The 25,329-nt window shown below is 41.5% G+C and overlaps 1 protein-coding gene across 5 annotated transcripts in view; it reads right to left on the bottom strand.

Moving 5' to 3' along the window:
- The window catches only part of Ttc26 (tetratricopeptide repeat domain 26), a 72,380-nt gene extending 53,955 nt beyond the window's left edge, over nt 1-18,425 (bottom strand). Inside the window, exons 1-6 of one of the 5 annotated variants that reach the window (XM_008823487.3) lie at nt 18,151-18,425; nt 17,557-17,694; nt 12,910-13,002; nt 9,374-9,488; nt 6,651-6,700; nt 907-1,052 (exon numbers count right to left, since the gene is read on the bottom strand). In XM_008823487.3, coding sequence (XP_008821709.1) covers nt 907-1,052; nt 6,651-6,700; nt 9,374-9,488; nt 12,910-13,002; nt 17,557-17,694; nt 18,151-18,153 — 545 coding nt within the window. In that variant the 5' untranslated portion in view covers nt 18,154-18,425. The other 4 variants (XM_008823484.3, XM_008823488.3, XM_008823485.3 and 1 more) reach the window with 4 other exon arrangements.
- Nucleotides 18,426-25,329: the final 6,904 nt, after the last annotated feature.

Below are 25,329 nucleotides of genomic sequence, written 5' to 3'. Positions count from 1 at the left end.
TCATGCTTATGAAATACATAAAACTTCGATAAAATTTTTCAAAATTTCATTGTACGTGTATACATTTTCATTATCCATTCATTGGTTGATGGATATTTCCTGATTCCATTTCCTTCTAAGCTAGCAAACACAGTGATAGGTTTCACTATCATATTTTCATACGTGTCGTTAGAATTTGTTCTAATTTGTCCTCCTCCCCAGGACCATACATTTTCAAAGGTGTGAAAATTAGTGTCTATGGGAAGGTGAAAAGCAAACAACCCCCATACCAATTTTATATAAAAGCGCACGTGCATATTTTAAAAACACAAACATATATTATTCTCTTATTAGTAAATATATCAGTATATTAAATTTCATGGTGGACAATTGGAAAAAAAAATGTCTAAAAAGGCTCCTTAGGGGCTGGAGAGATGGCTCAGTGGTTAAGAGCATTGGCTGTTCTTGCAGAAGATTTGGGTTTGAATCTCAGCACCCACATGGCAGCTAACAACTGTCAGTAACTCCAGCCTCTCTGTCCTCTGGGGGCACTGTATGATGATGATGATTATTATTATTATTATTTGGTCTTTTTTGAGACAGGGTCTCCTTGTAGCCCCAGCTGTCCTGGAACTCACCTGGCCTCGAACTCATAAAGATCCGCCTGTCACTGCCTCCCAAGTGCTGGGATTAAAGGCATGCGCCACCACGCCCGGCAAATAAAAATATTTTTTTTTAAAAAAAAGGCTCCTTAAAGAGTGATCATGAAAAAGACAGAAAGCTTGATTCAAACAATTCTAAGGTGTTCTTACCTTATATTATCAACTAAAGAGATTTGAACACATGGTGATATTAGATCCAAAGGTACTTAGCCAAACCAGGTAAAAAGAAAAGTAACAAATAGAAGAGGAGACAAAGAACACAGACCTGTTATCCAGCAGTATCCGTTTATATATATCAATGGCTTCTTGGTAATGAGATCTCATATAGTGGATTGAGGCCAAACTGAGTTGGTCTTCTTTGATATCCTGAAGATTCTGATGAAAGTTCATCAATTTTTTCTCATCATTAAACTGAAATAAGAAGACATGTACAGAGTCACATCAGTGTACAGTCACACATGATGGAGATTTGAATTCCTTCTCTGGGACTATGTAAGTTTCTCAGTTTCTGGTCTTTTGTGTCCTGCTTTAGAGAAAGAACATACATTCTCTCAGGAAATAGCCTCGGGCCATGGAAAACCTGCAAGTTACAGCTAGTATTTATTTTATTTGAGACAGGGTCTCCCTGTAGCCTCAGCTGGCCTGGAACTCACTATGTACACCAGGCTGGCCTTGAACCCACCTGCCTCCCTAGTGCTAGAATAAAAGGCATGTGCCACCACACCTGGCTATCTTTATCCATTCTTATTTCTTTCTCTTTGGTAGTATGTAATCAAAATGTATTTATCATCATGTAATTTAGTGAACACAATTTTAAATTTTCTGTTGTTTTTTATCTTCTCTTCAGTTACCACGTTTCAGATTATCAGGATTTCATTCCAAACTCTTTTCTTTTTAAAAGATTGATTTTATTTTTAATTATGTAGATATGTGTATGTGTTCACGTATGGGCATATACATGTGAGTACAGGTGCCTGCTGAGGCCAGGGGTGTCAGATCCCCTAGAGCTGTAGTTACAGGTCGTTATGAGCTATCTGACATGGGTGCTGGGACTTGGGTCCTCTGGAAAAGCAGTACATAATCTTGACCACTAAGCCATCTCTTAAGCCCCTGCTTATTTTCTTAGTGGCTGAAAATTAACAGCTGTCTTTGTTTATACACTGGGTTGAACAAATATGTTTTAAAAATATTTTATTATTTTTATTTTGTATGTTTATAAAGCCTGAGTATGTGTAAGTGCACCATATGTGCAATGCCCATGGAAGTAAGAAGTGGGCACTGGAGTTACAGATGTTAGCCACCATGTGGGTGCTGGGAACCGAACTGCGGTCCTCTGCAAAAGCAGCCAGTGCTCTTAACTGCTGAGCTATCTCTTCAGCCCCCAAATACATTTTTGTATGAAAGCCTTAATATATTAAATTTTCCCTCCTGATTGGTGCTTCTCTTTTTAAAGAATCTGTTTCCAAAACAGGGTACTAAAAAATAACTGCCTTCAGTGGGGGTTCTGAAGCAGGGCACTCCCTCTTTTGCCAAGAGGGAAACCACTATTGAAGGATGATGCCACCCTCTAAAGGGGGATGGGCCCTCAGCTCCAGTGATGGCTGCTCAAGGATCACTGATAAGAACCCCACTCAAGACAACTTCAGGTAACCATTGAGACACCCTGGGTACTTTTGAGAGTGACAGGTGAAAAATGTTAATTTAATTTTCAACATGAGGGCCTTGTTTACTACCTTTATTGATAATCCAGGATCCCTTTCTAAACAAATTTGCATAGTAACCAGTGTTGATGGTAATGCCCCCAAACCAAGGGAGTTATTGTTGTCAACCCCAGCCTTGAAATTCTCCCATATATAACAAAAACACAAAAGATAATACTGACAGTCCTCCCCTAAAGGACCCAGCTAGACTATATAACTAAGCTAGGATGCTTACAAACCATAAAAGCCTGCAATAATGCTCTGAAACTACAGGCATGGCTTTGATACCTATGTTCTAGAATTAAATATAAGTCTATCTTACAAAAAAAACAAGAATACAAACAAAACAAAACAAAAAAAGAAACTGCCGGGTGTGGTGGCACACACCTTTAATCCCAGCACTCGGGAGGTAGAGGCAGGTAGATCTCTGAGTTCAAGGCTAGCTTGGTCTACATAGCAAGATCCAGGCCAGCTGGGGCTACAGGGAGACTGTGTCAAAAAATACCAACAACAAGGAGAGGCCAATGAGATGGCTTAGTGGGTAAATGCACTGCTGCCAAGCCTGACAACCTGAGTTCAATGACCAGGACCCATGTGGTGGATGGAGAGAACAGACTTCTGCAAGTTGTTGCATGCACGCGCACGTGCACGCACACACACACACAAATCTAAAAATGAAAGCAAACAAAAAAGTCCACCCAACAACTCACTTTAAGCTAAGTAGAAGGACTAGTAAATTCAAGAGAAACATGATTCTCTCCAGACAGATCAACAGTTGTAACTTTCCTTCCAATGTTTACTTCTTCTTTTAGACACTGCTGGCATAATATACATCAATGATTATAACCTCATAATATTTTATTTTCAATTTATTTCACCATTGGATTCCTTCTTAAAATTGTTCTTTTTTATTTTGCCATAGTATCAACATCAGTATGTCCTTTTTTAAATTTTTTTGGTTTTTTTGAGACAGGGTCTCCCTGTAGCCTCAGCTGGCCTGGAGTTCACTATGTAAACTAGGCTGGCCTTGAACTCAGAGATCTGAAGGCCTCTGCCTCCTGAGTGCTGGGATTAAAGGCGTGTGCCACAGGCCCAACTAGTTATTTTTATAGTCCATGGGATATGATGAGGACAGTTGTCATACAAGGCTGGATGGTCTTTGATATATTGACAACACAAGGGAGAAGCTGTGCTATTATTAAAATAGAATGTTGTATATTTTTACCTAGACAATGTGTCTTCAACCTTCTCTGATTTACATACTCAAATTAGATGTCAGATTCTGCTTTAAGCTTTAAAAGCTTGGGTCCTAAGCAAGAGCAGCCAGTGCCTCCTGATGGAAGAAGGCTTTGCTGTTTGGGACACTAATCTTCAGACTGAGCATAATAATCTGCTGCATGAAGTATTGTCTATGTGGTTTCATGTCCCAAGGCATGGCATCTTTCATTTCAGGTTGGATGATGATCTTCTGGACCCCCTCTCCCAGTTCCAAAGATCTTCCATGTCTACCTTAGAGCCCAGAGGTTGAGAATTCTAATCTCTTCACTCTTTGTTCAGCTATGAAAAAGTTATAAAGGATGGATATTCAGCCTTCTGCAACCCTTAAGATTAAGGGATTGAAGTCCAAGATGGGGAAATGAGTCAGGACAGTAAAACAGGGAATTATGGTGAAATGGTGAGAAGAGGCTGGAAGAGGGAGGAGAATCTGGTTCTGGGATCTGATCTGCTTTTACCACTGAGAAAGGCAAGAGGCTTCAGACCTCTCTGATAATGACCTAATGATTCAAAGAGGTAATATGTGTTTTCCAAAAGACATTTTGAATTGTGTTCACATAGGGCCAGATGACTTTAGATGCCATGGATAGCAACTGAATGGTTCAACATGACACTATGTGTTTTCCAAAAGGCATCTTGTCAGAGACATAAGTAAAAGAGACATACCTAGGGCCAGATGATGCATTCCAGAGACTCCTCAATTAAGGTTGTCAAAGACAGCAATTAGGCTGTGCTTTCTTGGGGCTAAAATGATGTATAACCTTACGTTCCTAGGACGCCTCTCTCCTAGACCTAAATGATGCCCCTCAGAAATTCACCTTTTTTATTATTTTTATTTTATGCGTATGAGTATATTGCCTGCATGTATGTAAGTGCGCCTGTGTTGTACAATGCTCATGGAGGTCAGAAAAGAGCATTAGATTCTCCTGGAACTAGAGTTAGGGCAGTTGTTAGCTGCCATATGGGTGCTGGGAACTGAACTTGGGTCCTAAGCAAGAGAAGCCAGTGCTTTTAACTGCGGAATCATCTCTCCAGACCCTCACTTTCCAACTTTTATCCTTCTTACAAATGATAGTCTTGGGGCTAGATAATAATGGTTCAGCAGTTAAGAACACTTACTGTGCTTGCAGAGGACCAGAGAGGGAGAGGAAGAGAGGGAAAGTTAAAAAAAAAAAAAAGATAAAAATTTAAGACTAGAAGAGAACAAAATACAGAGATCCTGATCTTTGTGTATATTTTTACTTTTATTATTTTTTGAAAGTATATAATGAAACGTATTATTTTTAATCTGAAGAACACAAAATATTTCTTAAAATAAAATAAAAACTTCCACTTCTGGTAATAGAGCTGCTTATAGCACATTCCTCTCAGCAAGAACAACCAGAAGCTTAAAACTACTAGAAATCTGTGTGAAGCCATCAAAGAGCTACCAAGCTAGTAAAAACCCGAGATACCAAGACCTCAAGAGAACGAATGGACAGGGATGTAAGGCTGATACTCAGCAACAGTTCTCTTTCAAACATTTGTTAATACTCAATTGGTGACTAAGACTCTGAAAACTAAGCACAGCTTTAAAAAGCCTTATGTTAAAAGTTAGAGGCCAGGGCCTACCAAGACTATCAATTACAGGCCCTGGAGAACCACTCCAGTAATAGAGGTAAAGTGAAAACAGACCAGCTCTCAGAAAAACTAAGGACCAGCTTTAACTCAGTGAAATTCCTGGCAGGCACCAGTTGATTTGTTCTTATTTTATGTGTCTTCCAGAAGCAAAGGAAATCCTCTGCGGAAGAAGAAAATTATGCAGAACCTCAAAATTATATTTACATGCACTCATCTACAATAGCCAGAATTCAATGAGAAATTACCAAGAGTACTAGGAGATAAGACCAAAACCAGCTATCAGAATTATTAGACATAAGACTTAAAATAACTGTTATCCATATGCTTAAAAATAAAAATTTGTAGCCAGGCATAGAAGCACACATCTTTAATCCCAGCACTCAGGAGGCAGAGGCAGGTAGATCTCTGTGAGTTCAAGGCCAGTCTGGTCTATATAGTGAGTTCCAGGTTCTACATAGTGAGTTCCAGGTTCCAGGCCAGCTGGGGCTAGAGGGAGACCCTGTCTCAAAAAGACCAAATTAAAAAAAAAATTAGGGAACTTTAATTAAGAATTTAAAATAGCTGGGCGTGGTGGTGCACGCCTTTAATCCCAGAACTCGGGAGGCAGAGGCAGGTGGATCTCTGTGAGTTCAAGACCAGCCTGGTCTACATAGTGAATTCCAGGCCAGCTGGGGCTACAGGGAGACCCTGTCTTAAAAAGACAAAAAACAAAATCATTTTATGCTGATAAAAATTACTGTCACAAGGCAATCCTAAAAATATGTACTTATTGCCAGGAGTTAGAAGGTGTCTGAGTCTGTTTCCTAAGAGATAATAGGACAATTGATTCACACAAACCTTCTTCAATGACTAGTGGTTGAAGAGAATGAAAACCTAGCATCTCTCAATAAATTAGGAGGGTTAAAACATGAATGGGGGAGAAAAATCCCATTAAATTAATCTACATTCCATTTATTCTAGCAATACCATTAACAGAACTTTCCACTGCTGGTAAAAAAGAAGAGGGAAATTTTTTTTAATTTAATTTATTTTTATTTTATGTGTATGAGTGTTTTTCCTGCACACATGCAAATGCATGTGTGTGCAATACTCACAGAGGCCAGAAGAGGTGTCAGATCCCTTGGAACTAGAGTTATAGACAGGTGTTAGCCACCATATAGGTGCTGAGAACCAAACTACAAAAGTAGTCAGTGCTCTTGATTGCTGAGCCACATGTCCAGCCTCTAGGAAAAAAAAAATTGGGGGGGGGGCGTCTTTTTCCTCCCTGTAGCCCCAGCTGTCCTGGAACTCACTATGTAGAGGCTGTCCTGCCTGCCTCTGCCTCCTGAGTGCTGGGATTAAAGGTGTGCGCCACCACTCCCAGCCCTAGAAAAATATTTTTAAAGCAAGAAATGTGGAATGAAAACATAAATACCTTGTGAGCCAAGTGGAACAGCAGGCGATTTTGGAGCCGGCTTTTTGGAGCTGAAAAAAAAAAAAAGACCCAAGAATTAAAGAATTCGGTAGTTCATGGAACTTAGTTTCTTACAAGAATGAGACTCAGGTAGATCTCCCTGGCAATATGGGGGGCTGAAGAGATGGCTCAGAGGTCAAGAGCACTGACTGCTCTTGCAGAGGACCCGGGTTCAATTCCCAGTACCCACATGGTGGCTAACAATGTCTGTAACTACAGTTCCAGAGGACCTGACACCCTCTTTTGACCTCTTTGGGTATTGTATGACATGGGTGCACCTACCTACATGCAAGCAGTACACCCATACACATCAAATAAAACTATTAAAAAATTTTATATGGAAATAGAGATAGATACTTTGACCACCCTCTAGGCACAGAGTCTAGAAACATGAGATTTATCCTAAAGTACTTTGAGACTACACTAATATATATGAAAAAAATGAATACAAATTAAGGCTTCAGATTCCCCATTTCCTTGAAAAAAATGGAGGAGACTATATATATGAATTCTATCCTGAAACATATTTTTCCCCTAAAAGATTTATTTATTTACATTTTAAAAATTGATTTATATTTTATGTGTGAGAGGTTTAAATTATAGGTCTATGATCCTGAAAGAAAGGGAGACATGGATTCAATTGAATGTGACAATAAACCTTCGGAATGTGGAACCATCCATAAGAATGTTAGAAGGAAAAATTCAAATCAAAGGCATTGCTTCAAGCCTTTATGAAAAGTTCTCACATGGGAGGCAACTGAAAGATTATTTTCAGGATGTCAGGGAAGATGAGTCCCAGGTCAGGTTTCAGTTTCACAGTGTCAGTCATGGAGCTTGAGTTGGCAGGATTACTTATCAACATTACTCAGTCTTTTGGCATAGTTTATGAACTTTTTGAATAGGTAATTTTCTAATTGTTAGCTATGCTTTCAAGGTTTTTTTGTTCATTGGTTTTTTTTGTTGTTGTTGTTGTTCTTTTTTGAGACAGGGTCTCCCTGTAGCCCCAGCTGGCCTGGAACTCACTATGTAGATCAGGCTGGCTTGAAACACAGAGAACTGCCTGCCTCAGCTAGGATTAAAGGTATGCGCTACCATGTTCAGCTGAATGTTTTGTCACTATTTATTTACATGTACTCCCTGGGTACAATGTCCTCAGAGGCCAGAAGAGGGCATCAAATCCCCAAGAATCAGTATTTCAAGCTGTTATAAGCGGCTGGGAGCCCAGCCCCAGGTCTTCCACAAGAGCAGCCAGTGCTTTTAATCCCTGAGCCATCTCTCCAGACCCCCTAACAGATTTCTTAACGAATATTTCCTTGCCCATTTTCTCAGCTTTTCCTTAACTTTATGTTCTAGTTATTCTTCATCTCTTCTTCCATGTTTCTCTTTCTCATTTGCAAATTTGAATACCATTCTGAGCGACTGTCACAAGTAAGAAAGGGAAGCCCACCGGGTTCCTTAGGTGGTGGTCAAGGTGCCTCACTCAGAAGCTGGTGGCTGTAAACCCCACAGCCAGAAGAGCTTGAGCGACATGCCTCTCGGCTGCACTAGCAGCACTGCCCCTCAGTGTGGGGCCTTTGAAAGGCACCTCTCATCCTTCTGCTTTGGGGTTGTACATTCTTGAGTTGAGGCAGGGTGACAAGGGAGAGAACAGGGAGAATTAACTCTTTAAATATAAAATTAATCAAATAATTTTTTTTTGAATAGCAAAGTTACTTTTTTGTTCTCAAATGTTTGCTGTTGGAGTTGAGATTTAGTACAGTGGTAGAGTATTTGCCTAGCAAGTACTGGGTCCTGGATTAAGTCTCTAGTACCCAGCAGACAACAAAATACCCCCACTAGATTTAAAAAATGAAACTTCTGGCGGGCACACTGGTGCCTGCCTTTAATCCCAGCACATGGATCTCTATGAATTTGAGACCAGACTGGTCTACACAGCAAGTTCCAGGCCACCTGGGGCTGCAGGGAAACCCTGTCTCCCCTGTCTCAAAAAGACCAAAAAAAAAAAAAAAATTTCATGGACTGGAGAGATGGCTCAGTGGTTAAGAGAACTTGCTGCTCTTGCAGAGGATCCAAGTTCTATTCCCAGCACCCACATCAGGTGGCTCATAACCCCCATAACTCCAGCTCCTAGGGGGACCTGATGCATCTGGCCTCCTTGGGCACCTGCACTCATGTGCACATATCCACACAGAGATATACACACATACACATAATTTTTTTTTTTTTTTTGGTCTTTTTGAGACAGGGTCTCCCAGTAGCCACAGCTGGCCTGGATTCACTATGGAGACCAGGACGGCTTTGAATTCAGAGATCCACCTGCCTCTGCCTCCCCAAGTGCTGGGACTGAAAAAAAAAACTTGGCAGGCGTGGTGATGCATGCCTTTAATCCCAGCACTTGGGTGACAGAGGCAGGCAGATCTCTCTGAGTTTGAGGCCAGCCTGGTCTCCATAACAAACGAATCCAGGCCAGTTAGGGCTACAAGGAGACTGTCTCAAAAAGACCAAAAAAAAAAAAAAAACCTCAAAGCTTCAACTTTATATTGTCAACAAGATACACACTTCAGAAGCAAAGACACAAAGATATGCACAGCAAACAATAACCATAAAAGAGTGCAAGTAGGACTGCTCCATAATACCAGACAAAACAGACTTCAAAGCCAAAACATAAAAAGAGCTCATTTTACCTTTAAATCCAGCTGTTTCAGCTTGTTTATACATCCCAAGAAAAAAGTAGGTGCAGGCTAGGTTCACCCAGACTTCAGGGTTGCAATTTTCTTCCTTTGTTGCATTTTCATATTCCTGAAATAGACATTAAGTGGGGCTGGAGAAATGGCTCAGTGGTTAAGAACACTGGTTGTTCTTGCAGAAGATCTGGGTTCAAATCCCAGCACCCACGGGCAGCTAACAACTGTTAGTAACTCCAGTCCCAGGGGATCCGACAGCCTCTTCTGTCCTCCATGGGCATTGCACGACACAGGTGCACTTACCTACATGCAGGCAATACACACATACACATAAAATTTTTTAAAATTTTAATTAATAATAAAAAAAGAAATAGACATTAAGCAATGGTTTCATTTGGCCATAGAGTGGAACAGAATTTCTCACTGATTGAGCAGCCTAAATTCTGGAAATCCTGCATGCTCTCCAGCTGTTCTGTGCCTGACAAGGTTAAGCTTGGGTAAAACAAGGCTAGGCTCAATTCTCCCATACAGGGCTCTTGTCTACATCCTTTTATACTTTGTCTCCTTGTCTTTAGTAATGATATGCTAATAACTTCAAAAATGCAAACAGTTGAAATATTTTTGCTAACTTAAAGACATACAGGATCAGAGAGATAGTTCAATAAATAAAGGTGCTTGCCACAAAGACTGACCACCAGAGTTCAATCCCTGGGACCCCATGGTGAAAAGAGAGAACTGACTCCCACAAGTGTGCCAGGGTGCGCGCGCACACACACACACACACACACACACACACACACACAAATTAATAAGGCAATCAAAAAACATTAAAGACATACAAAAGAAAACATAGGTTCGGTTAACTTAAAAATTGTATTAAATTTAGCCGGGCGTGATGCTGGGACTACAGGCCTGTGCCGCCACGCCTGGCTTATTCTTACTTTTTATCAGTCTCAGATTCTTTGTGTCTTTTTCTTAATACATTTGTGTTACCCTTTCTTTGCACCTATACCTTTTACAAATCCTACTATTCTATTTTTTACAAATCCAGCCTATTCTGTACTTCTCACACCTCTGCTTTCCTTTTGTTATTCTCCTCAAATTCCCTTAGATAGATAAATAGATAGATAGAGAGAGAGAGAGAGAGAGAGAGAGAGAGAGAGAGAGAGAGAGAGAGAGATTGATTGATTTTTGAGACAGGGTCTCAACATATAGCCACACTGGCCTGGAACTTACAATCTTCCTGTCACAGCCTCCTGCCTGCTCAGATTAAAGAAAGGTATGCACCACCACATCTGGCTTTCTTTCAGTTACATTTTGAGAGTAAAAATACATGGGAAGTGTCTAGGGTAATTTCACTTATAAATTAAAATTTTCTTGACATGAGCCAGGTATGGTGGCGTATGCCTTTAGTCCCAGCACTCAGGAGGCAGAGGCAGGAGGATCTCTGTGAGCTCGACACCAGCTTGGTCTACATAGTGAGTTCCAGGCCAGCTGAAGCTCGGGGAGACCCTGTATGAAAAAATATCTAAACAAAAATTTTCTTGACATAAGGCATCTATGGCTTTATTTAGATCCATAATCCTATAATCATTTGTAGATGAGTAGAGTTTGTAATAACCAAGGAAAACAGCTTCCAAAGCAATTATCTTTACAAGAACTTTATAAGAGTACAGAAAGATGATATAATCTTTCCTATGCCTGAAAATAACCAAGAAAAATAAAAGGGGAATTCTTTTGAGAAAGACTCAAAACTTCTATCAAAATGGCTGTTTTTCCTCTTCTAAATATGCACTACAAAGTGCAGGGTGGACTACAGCTCAGCGGTAGAGCACTTGCCACACATGCCAGGTCTTGGGGTCAATCTCACAGAAATGCTAACAGGTTACACAATCTCATGTTTTACATGTATTAATTTATGTAACAATGGCCGGATGTAGTGGTGTACACCTTTAATCCCAGCACTCGGGAGGCAGAGGCAGGCAGATCTCTATTGAGTTCAAGGCCAGCCTGGTCTACATGGTGAGTTCCAGGACAGCTGGGCCTACAGGGAGACCCTGTCTCAAAAAGACCAAAGGAAAAAAAAATTATGTAAAGGCAAAAGTGAGATATATGCTCAATGCTCTACCATAGAGATTTTCTTCTTTTTTTGAAAGTTATTTTTTTTAAGGGACAGGCGTGGTGGCGCACGCCTTTAATCCCAGCACTTGGGAGGCAGAGGCAGGTGGATCTTTGTGAGTTCAAGGACAGCCTGGTCTATAAAAAAGATAAAAATAAAGTATTTGTCTCATTATTAATTTTTATTACTTTTTTTTGTTGTTTTTTTGAGACAGGGTCTCCCTGTAGCCCCAGCTGTCCTGGGGCTATGTACACCAGGCTAGCCTCAAACTCACAGAGATCCGCCTGCCTCTGCCTCCCAAGTGCTGGGACTACAGGCATGCGTCACCATGCCCTACGAGATAAATACTTTACAAAGAAGTTATTCTGCCCAGTTTCCCCTTTTAGTTTGTACATAATGTACAAACTAAAACACTTTTAGAAGGATCACTTATAGCATTCCAATATAACATCTTAATGTTTGATACAGTCTATATTATTTATTTATAATGGAAATTAGTGTTATGAAATGGTTTTAAATACAATTAAAAAAATAACTTTTTTCTTTTTCTTTTTCTTTTTTTTTTTTGTCTTTTTTGAGACAGGGTCTCCTTTTAGCCCCAGCTGTCCTGGAACTCACTATATAGACCAGGCTGGCCTTGAACACACAGAGATCCGCCTGCCCTCTGCTTCCAATTACTGGGATTAAAGGCGTGCACCACCACGCCTGGCTATACTTTAAAATTTTTTATTTTTTATTTTTTGAGACAGGGTCTCCCTGTAGCCACAGCTAGCCTGGAACTTGCTATTTAGACCAGGATGGCTTTGATCTCACAGAGATCTGCCTGCCTCTGCCTCCCAAGTGCTGGGATTAAAGGCATGTGCCACCATACCTGGCTCTAATATTATTTTTTTTTTCTTGGTCATTTTGAGACAGGGTCTCCCTGTAGCCCCAGCTGTCCTGGAACTCACCATGTAGTCCTGGCTGGCCTTGAACTCAGAGATCTGCCTGCCTCTGCCTCCCGAGTACTGGGATTAAGGCATGCGCCACCCACCTCGCTTATTTTTAAATTAACTTACAAAGTAGCAGGTTTCCCTAAAGCATTTTCATAGATATTTAGTCTCAACTGACCCTCCCCTCACCTCCTTCTCTAGCCTGTCTCCTGCTTCCCCACCGCACAATCCCCTAAATGCATACACACCCCATATTCCCCTTCCAGTTTTGCATTACAAGCATTCTGTTACCCTCCCTGCCCGTCTCTGAATGACTACATTAAGATGGGTCAGCAGATGCCTTTATTAGCAAAGAGTAGGACTGGGGAAGGCAGACAGCCATTTTGTCTTTTTACTCTGTTTCCTTCTACATTGCTTGGACATACCCTGAGGATGTACTTCTAACATCATTTTGAACACACTCCTGTTATATTTTTAAAACTAACCTCCAAAGCTCTCTTGTAATCACCCAGGTGAAAAGCGCAGTATCCAATCCACAAATTAGTGTCTTCTTCTTGTTCCCCAACATGGCGTTTGAACTTCAGGTTAAAATTTCATGGAAAAAAAAATCATGAAAACTTTGGTAAGCTTTTGTTTTTCATGGTATACTGAGTTACTGATGAACAATCAAAAAGTTAAGTAAAAGAAGCAGAAGCAAGCTGGGCGTGGTGGTGCATGCCTTTAATCCCAGCACTTGGGAGGCAGAGGCAGGCGGATCTCTGTGAGTCTAAGGTCAGAAGCTAAAATACACAGCCAAATTAAGCCTATGTCTAGAGGCATCAGCTCATCACCTTCTGTCATAGTTCATATTTTCTTTTTTTTTTTTTTTTGGTTTTTTTGAGACAGCGTCTCCCTGTAGCCCCAGCTGTCCTGGAACTCACTATGTAGACCAGGCTAGCCTTGAACTCAGAGATCTGCCTGCCTCTGCCTCCCAAGTGCTGGGATTAAAGGCGTGCACCACCATGCCGGGCTATAGTTCATATTTTTGAACGCTCCATGTTTGCTTTTTTATATTTACTGGCACCTTACTTCAGAAAGCATTTGTGTTATCTAATACTTCTGAAAGATACACAAGGAACAGAAGAATTATGTGACATATTTAAAGCCAAATAACCAAAGGTTAGAGAGGTCAAGCAATGATTCTAAGGTCACAGAGCCAGTCTATTTGGTAACAGGGACTTAAAGTAACGCCTTCCTCCAAAGCCCGTGTTCCTACCACTATGCTCTGCTGCACTCAGTCTCACACTTCCATCTTGTCCCATTGGCACATATGCATTTTTATTAATAGGTCATAACCTTCTCTGAAGATAAACCACGGAATCATTCTATCACCCCAGATCAGGCTAGTTTACAGGGCTATAAGAATAATTAAGGATATACAGAAGATAGTTCATGGAATCATTCTATCACCCCAGATCAGGCTAGCTTACAGGCCTATAAGAATAATTAAGGATATTCAGACCATAGACTCATTTATGCCCATTGTGAACAAAAATGAAGAATCCTTCAGCTAACAAAAGTCTTTCAAATTAAAGAACTGAGACTTTGAAGGATTCTGAATTACCATGTTCTAGTTTTATTTCTGTTGCTGTGACAAATACTCTGACCAAAACAACTTGAAGGAGGCTTATTTGGCTTACAATTCTAGGTCACAGTCCAATCAATTCTAAGCTATCACTGAGGGAAACTGGGGTAGGACCTTGAAGGCAGGCCTGCTTTCTAGTTCACACATCACCTGGAACCCTCTTACCAAAGAACTCACTGCACAGCCAAAGTAAGGCAGGAACCATGGAGGGTGCTGCTTGCGGGTTGGCAGACAGGCTTATGCTCAGCTAAATTTTCTTATACAGTTCAGGATCACCTACCTAGGAAATAGTGCTGTACACAGTGGGCCAGATCCTTCTATATCAATTAACAATCAAGACAATCCCCCACAGACATGCCCACAGGCCAATCTGATGTAAGTTATTCTTCAATTGAGAGTCTTTTCCCAGATAATTCTAGATTATGTCAAGTTGATGTTTAAATCTAACCAGGACACCATGGTAAGGTGAGGACTTTTTTTTAAAAAAAGATTTAACATATGTTGTTTTTAATTAACAGTAATTTTACACAAGGGATAAAGCATGGTATTTCCGTATACGTATGATGCAATGCTTGATTTGCTCCTTCTCCTTGGATATTTGTGTTTTGTTGTGTTAGAAACATTCAAATTTCTCTCTACTAGCTATGCAAATAACTGATGTCAATCTTAGTTCTCCTAATATACTATGGAACATTAGAGGCTATGCTTATCTTCCCATTAGACTCATTAACCACACTCTATTGTCCCCTTAGGTGAGGACTTTTTTTTGTTTTTGTTTCTCACTCTAGAGGGTAATAAATCAAATAGTGAGTCATATTCACAGACTATCACTACAATCTAGTTATTACAAGATGAAGATGACATCCCTTTGATTGGGGTGGTGGGATGGGAGGGTGAGATTTGCTCTTCTCACCAAATGCTGTGAATTTAAGTAGAGTGCCTTAAATCTAGAGAAATTCTTAAAGTCTCCCAGAATTTGTCCTAGGAAATCCCTGGAGCTAAAAGAAAGCTCATAAGACTTTCCCTCAAAACCATGGTAAGTCCTGTTCCTATACAAGCAAGCACCTAAGAATTTAGGCAGAGCAAAGACCCTCCCTATGACCTTAAAGACACTCTATAATCACACAATAAGAAAAATGTGGTCATTATCTTAGAGAAAAAAATGAACTGACAAGAATGCATGCACTGGTATTAAGTCCACTGACTTACACAGCTAGAAGGTTCTTCCAAGACAACTCTCCCACTGTGAGATGAGTCACCACAAAGTTAAACAATGGACTCAATGCCAAAGCCCTAGAAAGACACATAGGACTTTTGCTATGGAAGAGTGGGAAATATATCGCTAATCAAAGCAATTGTCACTGATAGGCTCATAGTTGTTTGCAGTAATATGGCCAGTGTAGTGTTTTGGAGAAAGGCAGTATGATACACTCCAACACAGTACAACCAGACCATGCTGTCAAAACTTTCCATCCTTTAGCATACCCCTGTACTCTTCTTTACCCTGAGCTTTTGTGAATGGAAGTTTCCAGAAAACCATGCCTTCAAACTGAACCTTCTTCTGCAAGGCTGATCAACTGATCAGAGCTTCACTGACTGAAGAGTCTGAAATATTGCAGGTCCACAGTCTAATTACCATTATCTCGGGCTATCTTTAGCCCCATTCCTTGTCTACATCTGTTTCTGTTTCATCTTGTGACTAACAGATAAAAAACCTTTTGGAAAGTATTAACTAGCAGACCACCAGCTACCATCAACCTAAAGGCTAAGAATGTCATCAGCTAGCACCTGAGGCCTATAGCAGAATTCTCCCTGCTTTTCTATGACTCGCCTACTAAATGTACCTACCAATGTACTTGAAAGTGTGTTGACTTATGACTTTCTTTGCCCTGTTACTATAAAAAGTTCATGAAATGGCTACCTCATTGGAACACGGTATTTGGGGAAACCTAAATCTATGTTCCTGGGCCACAGTCACTCATATTTGACTCCAAAATAAACTATCTCTGTTATTCCTTTGAGGTGAGAGCCATTTATTTCATTGACGCTTCCCAAGAGCTATAGTCTCCTTAGGACCATTTATGTCAGAAGCTCTTAGACTACTTACTTAAATTGCAGATTCCTGAGTATCACCCAATGAATCCAAATTATTAAAGTGGTAGCCCAGGGAAATAAAGAGCAACTACCCTTAGCACTTCCAATGCATATTAAAAGGTGAGAACTCCTGGGATGGGGCTGTAGATCAGTGACGGAATGCTTATTAAGGCCCTGGGTTTGATTCCCAGCACTAATTTTTAAAAAGCTGATAATTGGCCAGGTGTCATGTCACAAGCTTTTAATCCCAGCATTCAGGAGGCAGAGGCAGGTGGATCTCTGTAAGATCAAGGCCAGCCTGGTCTCCATAGAGAATTCCAAGCTATTTGGGGGTATAGGGAGACCTTGTCTCAAAATACAAATAAATAAATAAATAAATAAATAAACCAAAAAACAAACAATAACTTACAATTACTGCTAAACAGAGTTGAAATGTTTTATGGGGGTACAATATTCTTAAAATAAGCATGGTAGGGGGCCTGGAGAGATGGCTCAGCAGGTAAGAGCGCTGACTGCTCTTGCAGAGGGTTTGATTCCCAGCACCCACATGGCGGCTAACAGCCATCTATGACTCCAGTTCCAGGGAATCCAGTACCTTCTTCTGCCCTCCATAGGCATTGTACTACATGGGTATACTTACACGCATGCAGGCAATACACTTATACACATAAAAATAATAAATTAAAAAATAAGCATGGTAGGATTACTTAATTTTTGCCCAAAACTTTATAATTGGAAGAAATCATAAATCATTCAAGAGCTGTGATAAACAATGTGTGACTTGACACTGCATTAAGTGTCATGCTATATGTTTTGGTTACATTCACTATCTGTGGGACTACAGAATTTTTTAAAAATTTTATGTGTATGCATGTATTGCCTGCATGTAGGTAAGTGAACCTGTGTCGTGCAGTGCCCATGGAGGACAGAAAAGGCTGTCGGATCCCCTGGAACTGGAGTTACAAACAGTTGTTAGCTGCCATGTGGGTGCTGGGATTCGAACCCAGGTCTTTTGCAAGAACAGCCAATGTTCTTAACTGCTGAGCCATCTCTCCAGCCCTAGGACTACAGAATTTTAAAAAGAAAAAAAAATTTTTTTTGTCTTATTGAGACAGGGTCTCCCTGAATCCCCAGCTCTCCTGGAACTCAATATGTAGAGCAGGCTGACCTCAAACTCACAGAGATCTGCCTGCCTCTGCCTCCCAAGTGCTGGGATTAAAGGCATGTGCCACCACACCCGGCCAGAATTGTTTAAAGTCTTGAATTGGGTTTATAGTTAATTTGGAATCTGGAATTTATAGCTGACTACATTTACTAAGGGGACCCAGAATTCACCCACCTGCTCCATCAGTATAGTAACCAACATTTACCCCAGCATTCACCAGACTAAGAAGTAAATTTCTTTGGACATTACCTCCAGTAGGGTAATAGCGCCTGTGAAATCTCTTTGTGAAAGTAGATCCTCTAGGTCTGGAATCTTCCTACCTTTTTTCTTCCTTTCTTCGGTGTGCTGAGATTCCCCGCCTACAGCAGGTTTGGCCCTTGAAAGCATCTGGAAAAGAAACAACAAAGACATCCGTATCTGCAATGGTCAGTTTTAAACTCAGAGTGACAAGTTCGGTGATTTACAAGTCTAATCCTTAACAGCAAACCCCTAGGGAAGTCTATTCAAATTCGAAAACAGCCATCACCCGACACTAAAGGCGATCCAAACAGCTACTCCCACTCCTTTAAGCACAAGAAGTGAACATGGCTTCTGCCATCACTGCCTCCCTCGCTCTGCTTTCCATCCCAAAAGCAGATCAGGTGTGGGGAAACGAGAAGCAGGCGGGAGGAAAGCTTGCAGATATTTACCTTAGCATCCCACCCAATTCCCGGTAGAAACACTGGAGAATAAAGCGATCACCCTCTGTAGACACACCCAGACTTTCTCCAAGTGTGTCAGGTATCTCTAACCTCCAGTCTCAAACCTATTCGGAGTTCTCCCTCATTATTCAGAGCCACTAACCATCTTGGCGTCGGTCCTGTGAGACCCTTCTGCAGATAGACAGCAAAGGCCGTGCCTCAGCACATCGCCACATCTACACAGCGCGCTCTGTCTCCAAGGCAACGCCGCCTGGAGGCTGGTCCTTCTTCGAGAAGAGCTCGGCGGAGAACTAGTGTCCTACGCTTTTTGGTTCCGAGCGTTTCCGCAGCTGGGAAAGTGGAATTTACTCTCATAGGAGGAGATTGTTGTTGTTTGCGGAGGACGAAAGTGAGGTTGTGTCTCTCCATAGGAAATTAATTTAGGAAAAGGCGAGTAACAGTTGCAATTAGGAATTGTATTCCCAAAGCAAGTTTCTTGAGAAGGTAATTTTCAGGGACCACTTCCGTCCATTTTTTGGTTCCATAACAGACCCAGACACTGTCTGGTACCCCGTCTCTGTTTTCTGTGGATGCAGGAAGCACAGAAAAGTATCTGTTGAACCAGAGTTGCCATTTGGAGGCGGAAGTGACACCAAAAGAATTCCCCTAAACACACCCCCACAACACAATACGAAACTGCAATAATATTTGTTGTTTAGACCACTGGATTTATCCCGAACCCAGTTAACATGGCTGCAATGCTTTTAAAAAGTCAAGGATTCGCGAAATGTCAGAGGGAGAAGAGACTTCAGAGGACTTAAGAGTCAACTCTTCAGAATGAACATAGCCACTAAAGAGCTAACATTTCATTAACAACGGGTAAAATGGAGTAATTGTGACAGTCGAGTCACTTTGCATGCCATTTTTGAATAGTCCTACAGAGACCTAAATATACCATAAACTCATTGGAAGGCAAATATGACTTCTTAGATTTCTTTGCACAGTCCTTGCAGTCTCAATTTCTCCTCTCTTCTCTGCAACCAGAGAGTGAATGATTACTTGTCTTAGATTGTTATGGAGTTTGAAACCACTGGGAAAAAGATCACCAGACCCAATTCAAATTTTAATTGGTCAAATTTATTAGGGCTATAGCCATCTGTGTTCCCTTAATCAGATGCAGGACCCATGGCCCCCAAGGGGAAGGTGACTAACTTATAAAGGCAAAAACCACAAATACAGTAGGAATTTCATCATACATGAGTAATGCCAGGTGGTCCTGAGTATGGTCAGGACGGCCCAAGTTAGCAGATAAGCAAACTACAGAAGGCAGAACAAACTTATGTTAGTCCTTCTCTTAACAGATGTATAGAGACCTTGATAGTAAGGCACTTTCTGATATTTTTTTTTTTTTTCTTTTTAGGCTTCTTGGTTAAGCAATGCAGCTGTAGTGACCAAGGTCAGCTACTCCAAAGAAAGCAGTCTTCTAAGGGGTAGCAACTAAGTTCAGGTACTTAACCTTGAAGCTGGCTGTTTTTCTAGTTTTTGAAGCTTAGAGTGGCTACTTTACACAAAATGAAGTTACTTTGGCTATTACAATTTGGGGGACTCTATTTGGGGCCATTACAAGTTTAACAATTGATGTCTGCACTTTTGTATATATACAAACCACATGGATATACAGAGATACAGAAAGGCACTTGTACCCACTTCAAAAATTCTATTAAAGCCAGGCATGGTGGCACATGCCTTTAATCCCAGCACTTAGGAGGCAGAGGCAGGTGGATCTCTGTGAGTTCAAGGCCAGCCTGGTCTACATAGTGAGTTCCAGGACAGTTGGGGCTACAGAGAAACCCTGTCTCAAAAAAAAGACCAAAAAAAAATTTCTATTAAAAAATTAAAGCCCGGGGGGCGATGGTGAACACCTTTAATTCCAGCACTCTGGAGGCAGAGGCAGACTGATCTCTGTAAAATCATGGCCAGCCTGAATTCTATAGTAAGTTCTAGGCCAGCTGTGGCTATAAGGAAACCTGTCTCAAAAAGACCAAAAAATAAAAATAAAAAACAACCAAAGTAGGCCCCATCCCTTGCTGAGGAGTTTTTGGAAGTTGATGGCTTCTGGGGAGAGAGTCACTTTTCTTTGGGATGTGGCCACTGCTGGATGGCCCCATGCTCAGGCTTCTACGGGAGGCATTAATTAGACTCCCTTGGTTTTTTTTTTTTTTTTTTTAAAGAAGAGGACATGAAGTTGGGAGGAAGATGTGTTGAGGGGGCCCAAGGGGACCTGGAGGGGGTGAGTGAGGAGTGGATATGATAAAAACATACTGTATATAGCATGGAATTTTCAAAGAATAAATAAAAATATTATTTAAAACCATACAAAAAGAATGTCTTGGGTTGGGGGAGATGGCTCACTCATTAAAGTTCTTGGCTGGAACCTGAGTTCAGATCCCCAGCACTCACATAGAAAAACTGGATGTGGCAACACACCTCTGTAATCTCAGTACCAGGAAAGCAGAGAAAGATGGATCCTAACAGCTTGTTGGACAGCCAGTCTAGCTGAATTGATGAACTCCAAGTTCAAGAAGATAACAGCATGTGGTTGGAGATCAGAGGACAACTTTGTGGAATCAGTTCTCTCCTCTGCCTTTACATGGATTCTGGATATTGAACTCAGGCCATCAGTGCTTCATCCCCTTTTCCAGTCAAATAATATCTCATCATATGAACATACTAAAACTAGCTTAAGTTTTCTATATTTTTCTTTGTTTCACTGTGTAACCCTCACTGGCCTAGAACTCATGATGTAGACCAGGCTCACCTCGAATTCACAGAGATCCACCTGCCTCTGCCTCTGGATTAAAGGTGTGCGCCACCGCACTTGGCCGAAGTCCTCATATTATTTAAAGCCATTAGTGCAAAGTAAGCTTTGAGAGCTTTAGCCTCATACCCAGTGTCCTGCAGTTCACAGCACAGCTTCCATCCTATTCTGCCTTGAGTTAGATTGGAGGAAGATGCCAAGCCATGAACATTCTCTAGATACAGTCTACTGCTTTCCCTGCCTGCCAGTCCCAGTCCTGCTGTGACTTCCATGTATTATTTTTTATTTTATTTATATTTTATTTTTATTTTATATGTATGTTTGTTTTGCCTACATGTAGGTACATGCACCATGTGTGTACAGTGCCCATGGAGGCCAGAAGAAGGCATCAGATCCCCTGGAACTGGAGTTAAAGACCATTGTTAGCTACCATGTGGGTGCTGGGACCTGAACCTGGGTCCTTTGCAAAAGCAGCCAGTGCTCTTAACCTTTGAGCCATCTCACCAGCCCCAATATTTTTTTCCTTCTTTTTTTCTTTTTTTCTTTCTTTTTTCTTTCTTTCTCCCTCCCTTCCTCCCTCCCTCCCTCTCCCCCTCCCTCCCTCCCTCCCTCCCTCCCTTCCTTCCTTCCTTCCTTCCTTCAATCACATGAAAAGCACTGATCTTATGCGTAATCAGGAAAATGTGCATTAAAACTACAAGGCGATACTACACATCCTTAAAATCACTATAATTTAAAGAGCAACCACACCAATATGCACTGTTCTTTAAAGATTTCCACTTACCCATTAGCTCTCTCCAGCCCCAAACTACCTGGTATCTATGGTAATCCTGCACTCTATATCTGCTCTTTGTACTTAGTCCGTTCATTCCTCCTTTAGACAGGATTACTGACCCAGCACCCAGTGACACGATTATCCACCCAACATCCACTGATGTTACTACCTACCCAATGTCCATTGGCATGACACCCATCCAGCATGTATGCACAGTATTACTTACCCAGCATCTGCAGTCAGCTCACTGAATTGTTTAAAGTGATTAACATTCTTATTTCAGTTTCTGGTAAGTGTCTGACTTGGGTGGGTCTGACTCAGAGTCTTTCATGAGGTAAACTCAAGCTGTCAGCCTAGGCTGTTGTCATATGATACCTTGACTGGGGATGATATCCTTTCCTAGTGGTTCACCCACATGCTGGGAAGTTGGCACTGGTTGTTGGTGGGAGGGCTTAGCTACTTGCCACACGGACCTTTCCAAAGGGTGGATTGAGTGTCCACACCACTTGAGTGTTGGCTTCCCCAGAGTTAGGAATTGAACCAACTGTGAGCAAGGGGGGAGCCACAATACTTTTTATGGCCTTACTTTTCAAGCCACAGTGTCATTCTGATTACACAGATCACGCTGGTACAACATGGAAGGAGACCACACAAGGGTGTAGATACCTGGCAACAAAACTCACTGGAGTCCAGTTGGCTACTCACCCCAGGCCATCAACCCCAGTGCTAGAGTCCAACATCTTCATTTCTTCTGCTCTCAGACTAGTGTTACTGAGAGGTTTGCAGTCTGAAGTTCCTCATTTCAATACCGAAACCAAAGTCTAAACATATCCTGAAAAACTGGCATAGCCCTTCTCTCTATAGTTAGATCTTTCTCCCCTATTGAAAAACATCATCTTTTCCTAGTTCAGTTCTGGCCATTACATGGGTGCAAGCTAGGGAAGGTCCCTGTGGCTGCCCCTTGCTTCTGTCCTCCCTGTCATCTGATCATGTGACTAATGCCTCTCCCACTCACATATCTACCATAGAGCACCTGTTTGGCACGGACTTTGAACACTCCACCTGACTCAACTCAGATGTCTATGTGCTTTTCATTTCTATGACTTAGCATAGCTGACTCATCATAATCTGTGTGTTTTGCTGCCTTCTGATTGATATAGCTTGCTACACAAGTGTGTGCTAGTAACTCCAGCTTTGTGCTCTCCACAGATTCATGTTTTTGAAACTTTCACACATGCCCAGATCTTCCAGTAAAGCAACACCAAACAACAGTGAAGAACAAAAACAGTAAAACTCTGAGAATAATAAACAAAAACAAAAGCAATTAAACAACAAATTCTCCCTCTGATAGCATGAAAAGTTATTTCTTTCCTTCCCTCCCCTCCCCTTCTCTCCCCTAGTGGGAGGGGCACCAGTGTCACCAAGTTCAGTGGTGTTGGCATGATAGCACAAGCTCAGCTACTTAGGAGGTTGGAGGAAAAAGTTTTGTGAGACCAGCCTGTAAAAAAAAAAAAATGCAAACAAACAAACAAAACCCAAAGGCCTATCACTGCTTTTCCCTGTAGGACATGACTGATGGAGTGAAACACTGTCCTCAGAGTTGGCACATTAATAGTAACAAGTCTAGGACCTCTAAGACTGTACCAGACCCCAGTCAGTGGTACTCAGAGCAGAAGCTGGAGGATTATAATTACAAAGAATGGGAGACACTCTGTAAAGAACTGGGAGATTGTGAACAGAAAATGTATGAGTAGTCAACAAGATATGGTTTAATACACATCCTCTGGGAAGAAAAAGGGCTTAGTAAAGAGGCCCAAGGCTGATGGTACACACCTGCAATCCCAGACCTTGAGGGGCCCACCCAAGGGAAAGTCAGAATTCTTTGCCCATTGAACCCAGTTTTCAGTCTCAGGCAGACCCAGGTGAAGAGGTGGCCCTATTCCTGATGGAAATGATCTCTAACACCATACAATAAGCTACTATAATAATTCTGCCAATCCTCCTCTCCAAACCACCCACAGCACCTACTAGAATCATCACTGGCAATGGGGATACAGCTCCACACCACAGCCTGAGGAGCTCTTTTCAGAGACCTCCACCCAGACGAAACAAAACTTCAATGAAGAATTGAAGTTCAAGGTGAGCCAAACATGAAGCAAAGTTGGATTTATTAAAAGCAGAAAGAAAGAGGCTTCGAGAGAGGGTAAAGCGCACCCCATAGGACGAGCGTGGACTTCTCAAGGGAGAGTCATAATTAGTTTTCTTTACAGTGGAGATATATATATATATATATATTTGGTGGTTCTCAAGTTACATCTTCAAAGGTTACTAAGAAACTGTACTTCTTTCCAGCATTTTCCAGAGACTAAGATTTTTCTTTTTTAAAAACTTACTTTTCAGGCCGGGCATGGTGGCACACACCTGTAATCCCAGCACTCGGGAGGCAGAGGCAGGTGGCTCTCTGTGAGTTCAAGGCCAGCCTGGTCTACATAGTGAGTTCCAGGACAGCTGGGGCTACAGAGAGACCCTGTCTCAAAAAGACAAAAAAAAATTTACTTTTCTTTTTTTGGGGGGGGCAATTAATTTATTATTTTGAATAGTTTAGAAAGGAATTTTTGAGTATTACAATAATGTCTTTCCTTGTGACAAAATTACTTTTAGATATTCTCATGTAGAGTCCAGTGTGGAGACAACAGATGTTTTGCTTAAAAGGAATAATAGCCAGGTGTGGTGGTGCATGCCTTTAATCCCAGCACTCAGGATGCAGAGGCAGGCGGATCTCTGTGAGTTCAAGGCCAGCTTGGTCTACATAGCGAGTTCCAGGCCAGCTGGGGCTACAGGGAGATCCTGTCTAAAAAAAAACCAAAAAAAAAAAAAAAAAAAAGAAGAATATAGTCATATGTTGAGCTACTTTTCTTATTTGAAGATTAATTTTATTTTTAATTATGTGTAGGTATTTATGTCTATGGAGAATGATGTGCACGTAACTGCAGGTGTCTGTGGAGCCCAGAAGATAGTGTCAGATCTCCTGGAGCTGGAGTTACAGGTGGTTATGAGTCACTCTATATGGGTGTTGGGAACTGAACTTGGGTCCTCTGCAAGAGCAGCAAGTGATTTTAACCACTGAGCCATCTTTCCAGCTACAAGAGTGTGCTGGATAGCTTTAGTGTCAACTTGACACACTTGGGTCAAGGGAGCCTCAGTTGGGGAATTGCCTTCATTGGACTGGCCTGGGCCATGTCCATGGGGCACCTTCTGGATTGCTGAGTTATGTGGGAGGGCCCAGCCCACTGTGGGTGGTGCCATCCCTGGGCAAGGGGGCCTGTGTTGCATAAGAAAGCAGGCTGAGCAGGGGCCAGGGAAGCAAGCCAGTAAGCAGCATTCCTCCATGGCCTGTGCTCCAGCTCCTGCGTTCAGGTTCCTGCCCTGAGTTCTTACCTTGGGCTCCCTGATGAACTGTGACCTGGGAGATGTAAGATAAATAAACCCTTTCCTCCCCAAGTTGGTAGTGGTCAGAGTGTTTTGTCACAGCAATGAAGAAACAAACTAGGACAAAGAGTTTAACTCAAGAAGATTAAAAGTTAAAGAATTTTTCTCAGTGAACAAAGTTGTAAGGTGAACTTATGAGGGGCATCACTTAGGTGTAGGAGAGAGGGGTCCTAGGAACATAAGGTTATACATCATTTTAGCCCCAAGGATGCACAGACTAATTGCTGTCCTTGACAACCTTGATTGAGGAGTCTCTGGAA

This window comes from Nannospalax galili, unplaced genomic scaffold, assembly GCF_000622305.1.
Source record: "Nannospalax galili isolate Female #2095 unplaced genomic scaffold, S.galili_v1.0 scaffold307, whole genome shotgun sequence".
NCBI classification, from domain to species: Eukaryota; Metazoa; Chordata; class Mammalia; order Rodentia; family Spalacidae; genus Nannospalax; species Nannospalax galili.
The sequence above is the reverse complement of the archived record's forward strand: the minus strand, read 5'-3'. Positions and strand labels throughout refer to the sequence as shown.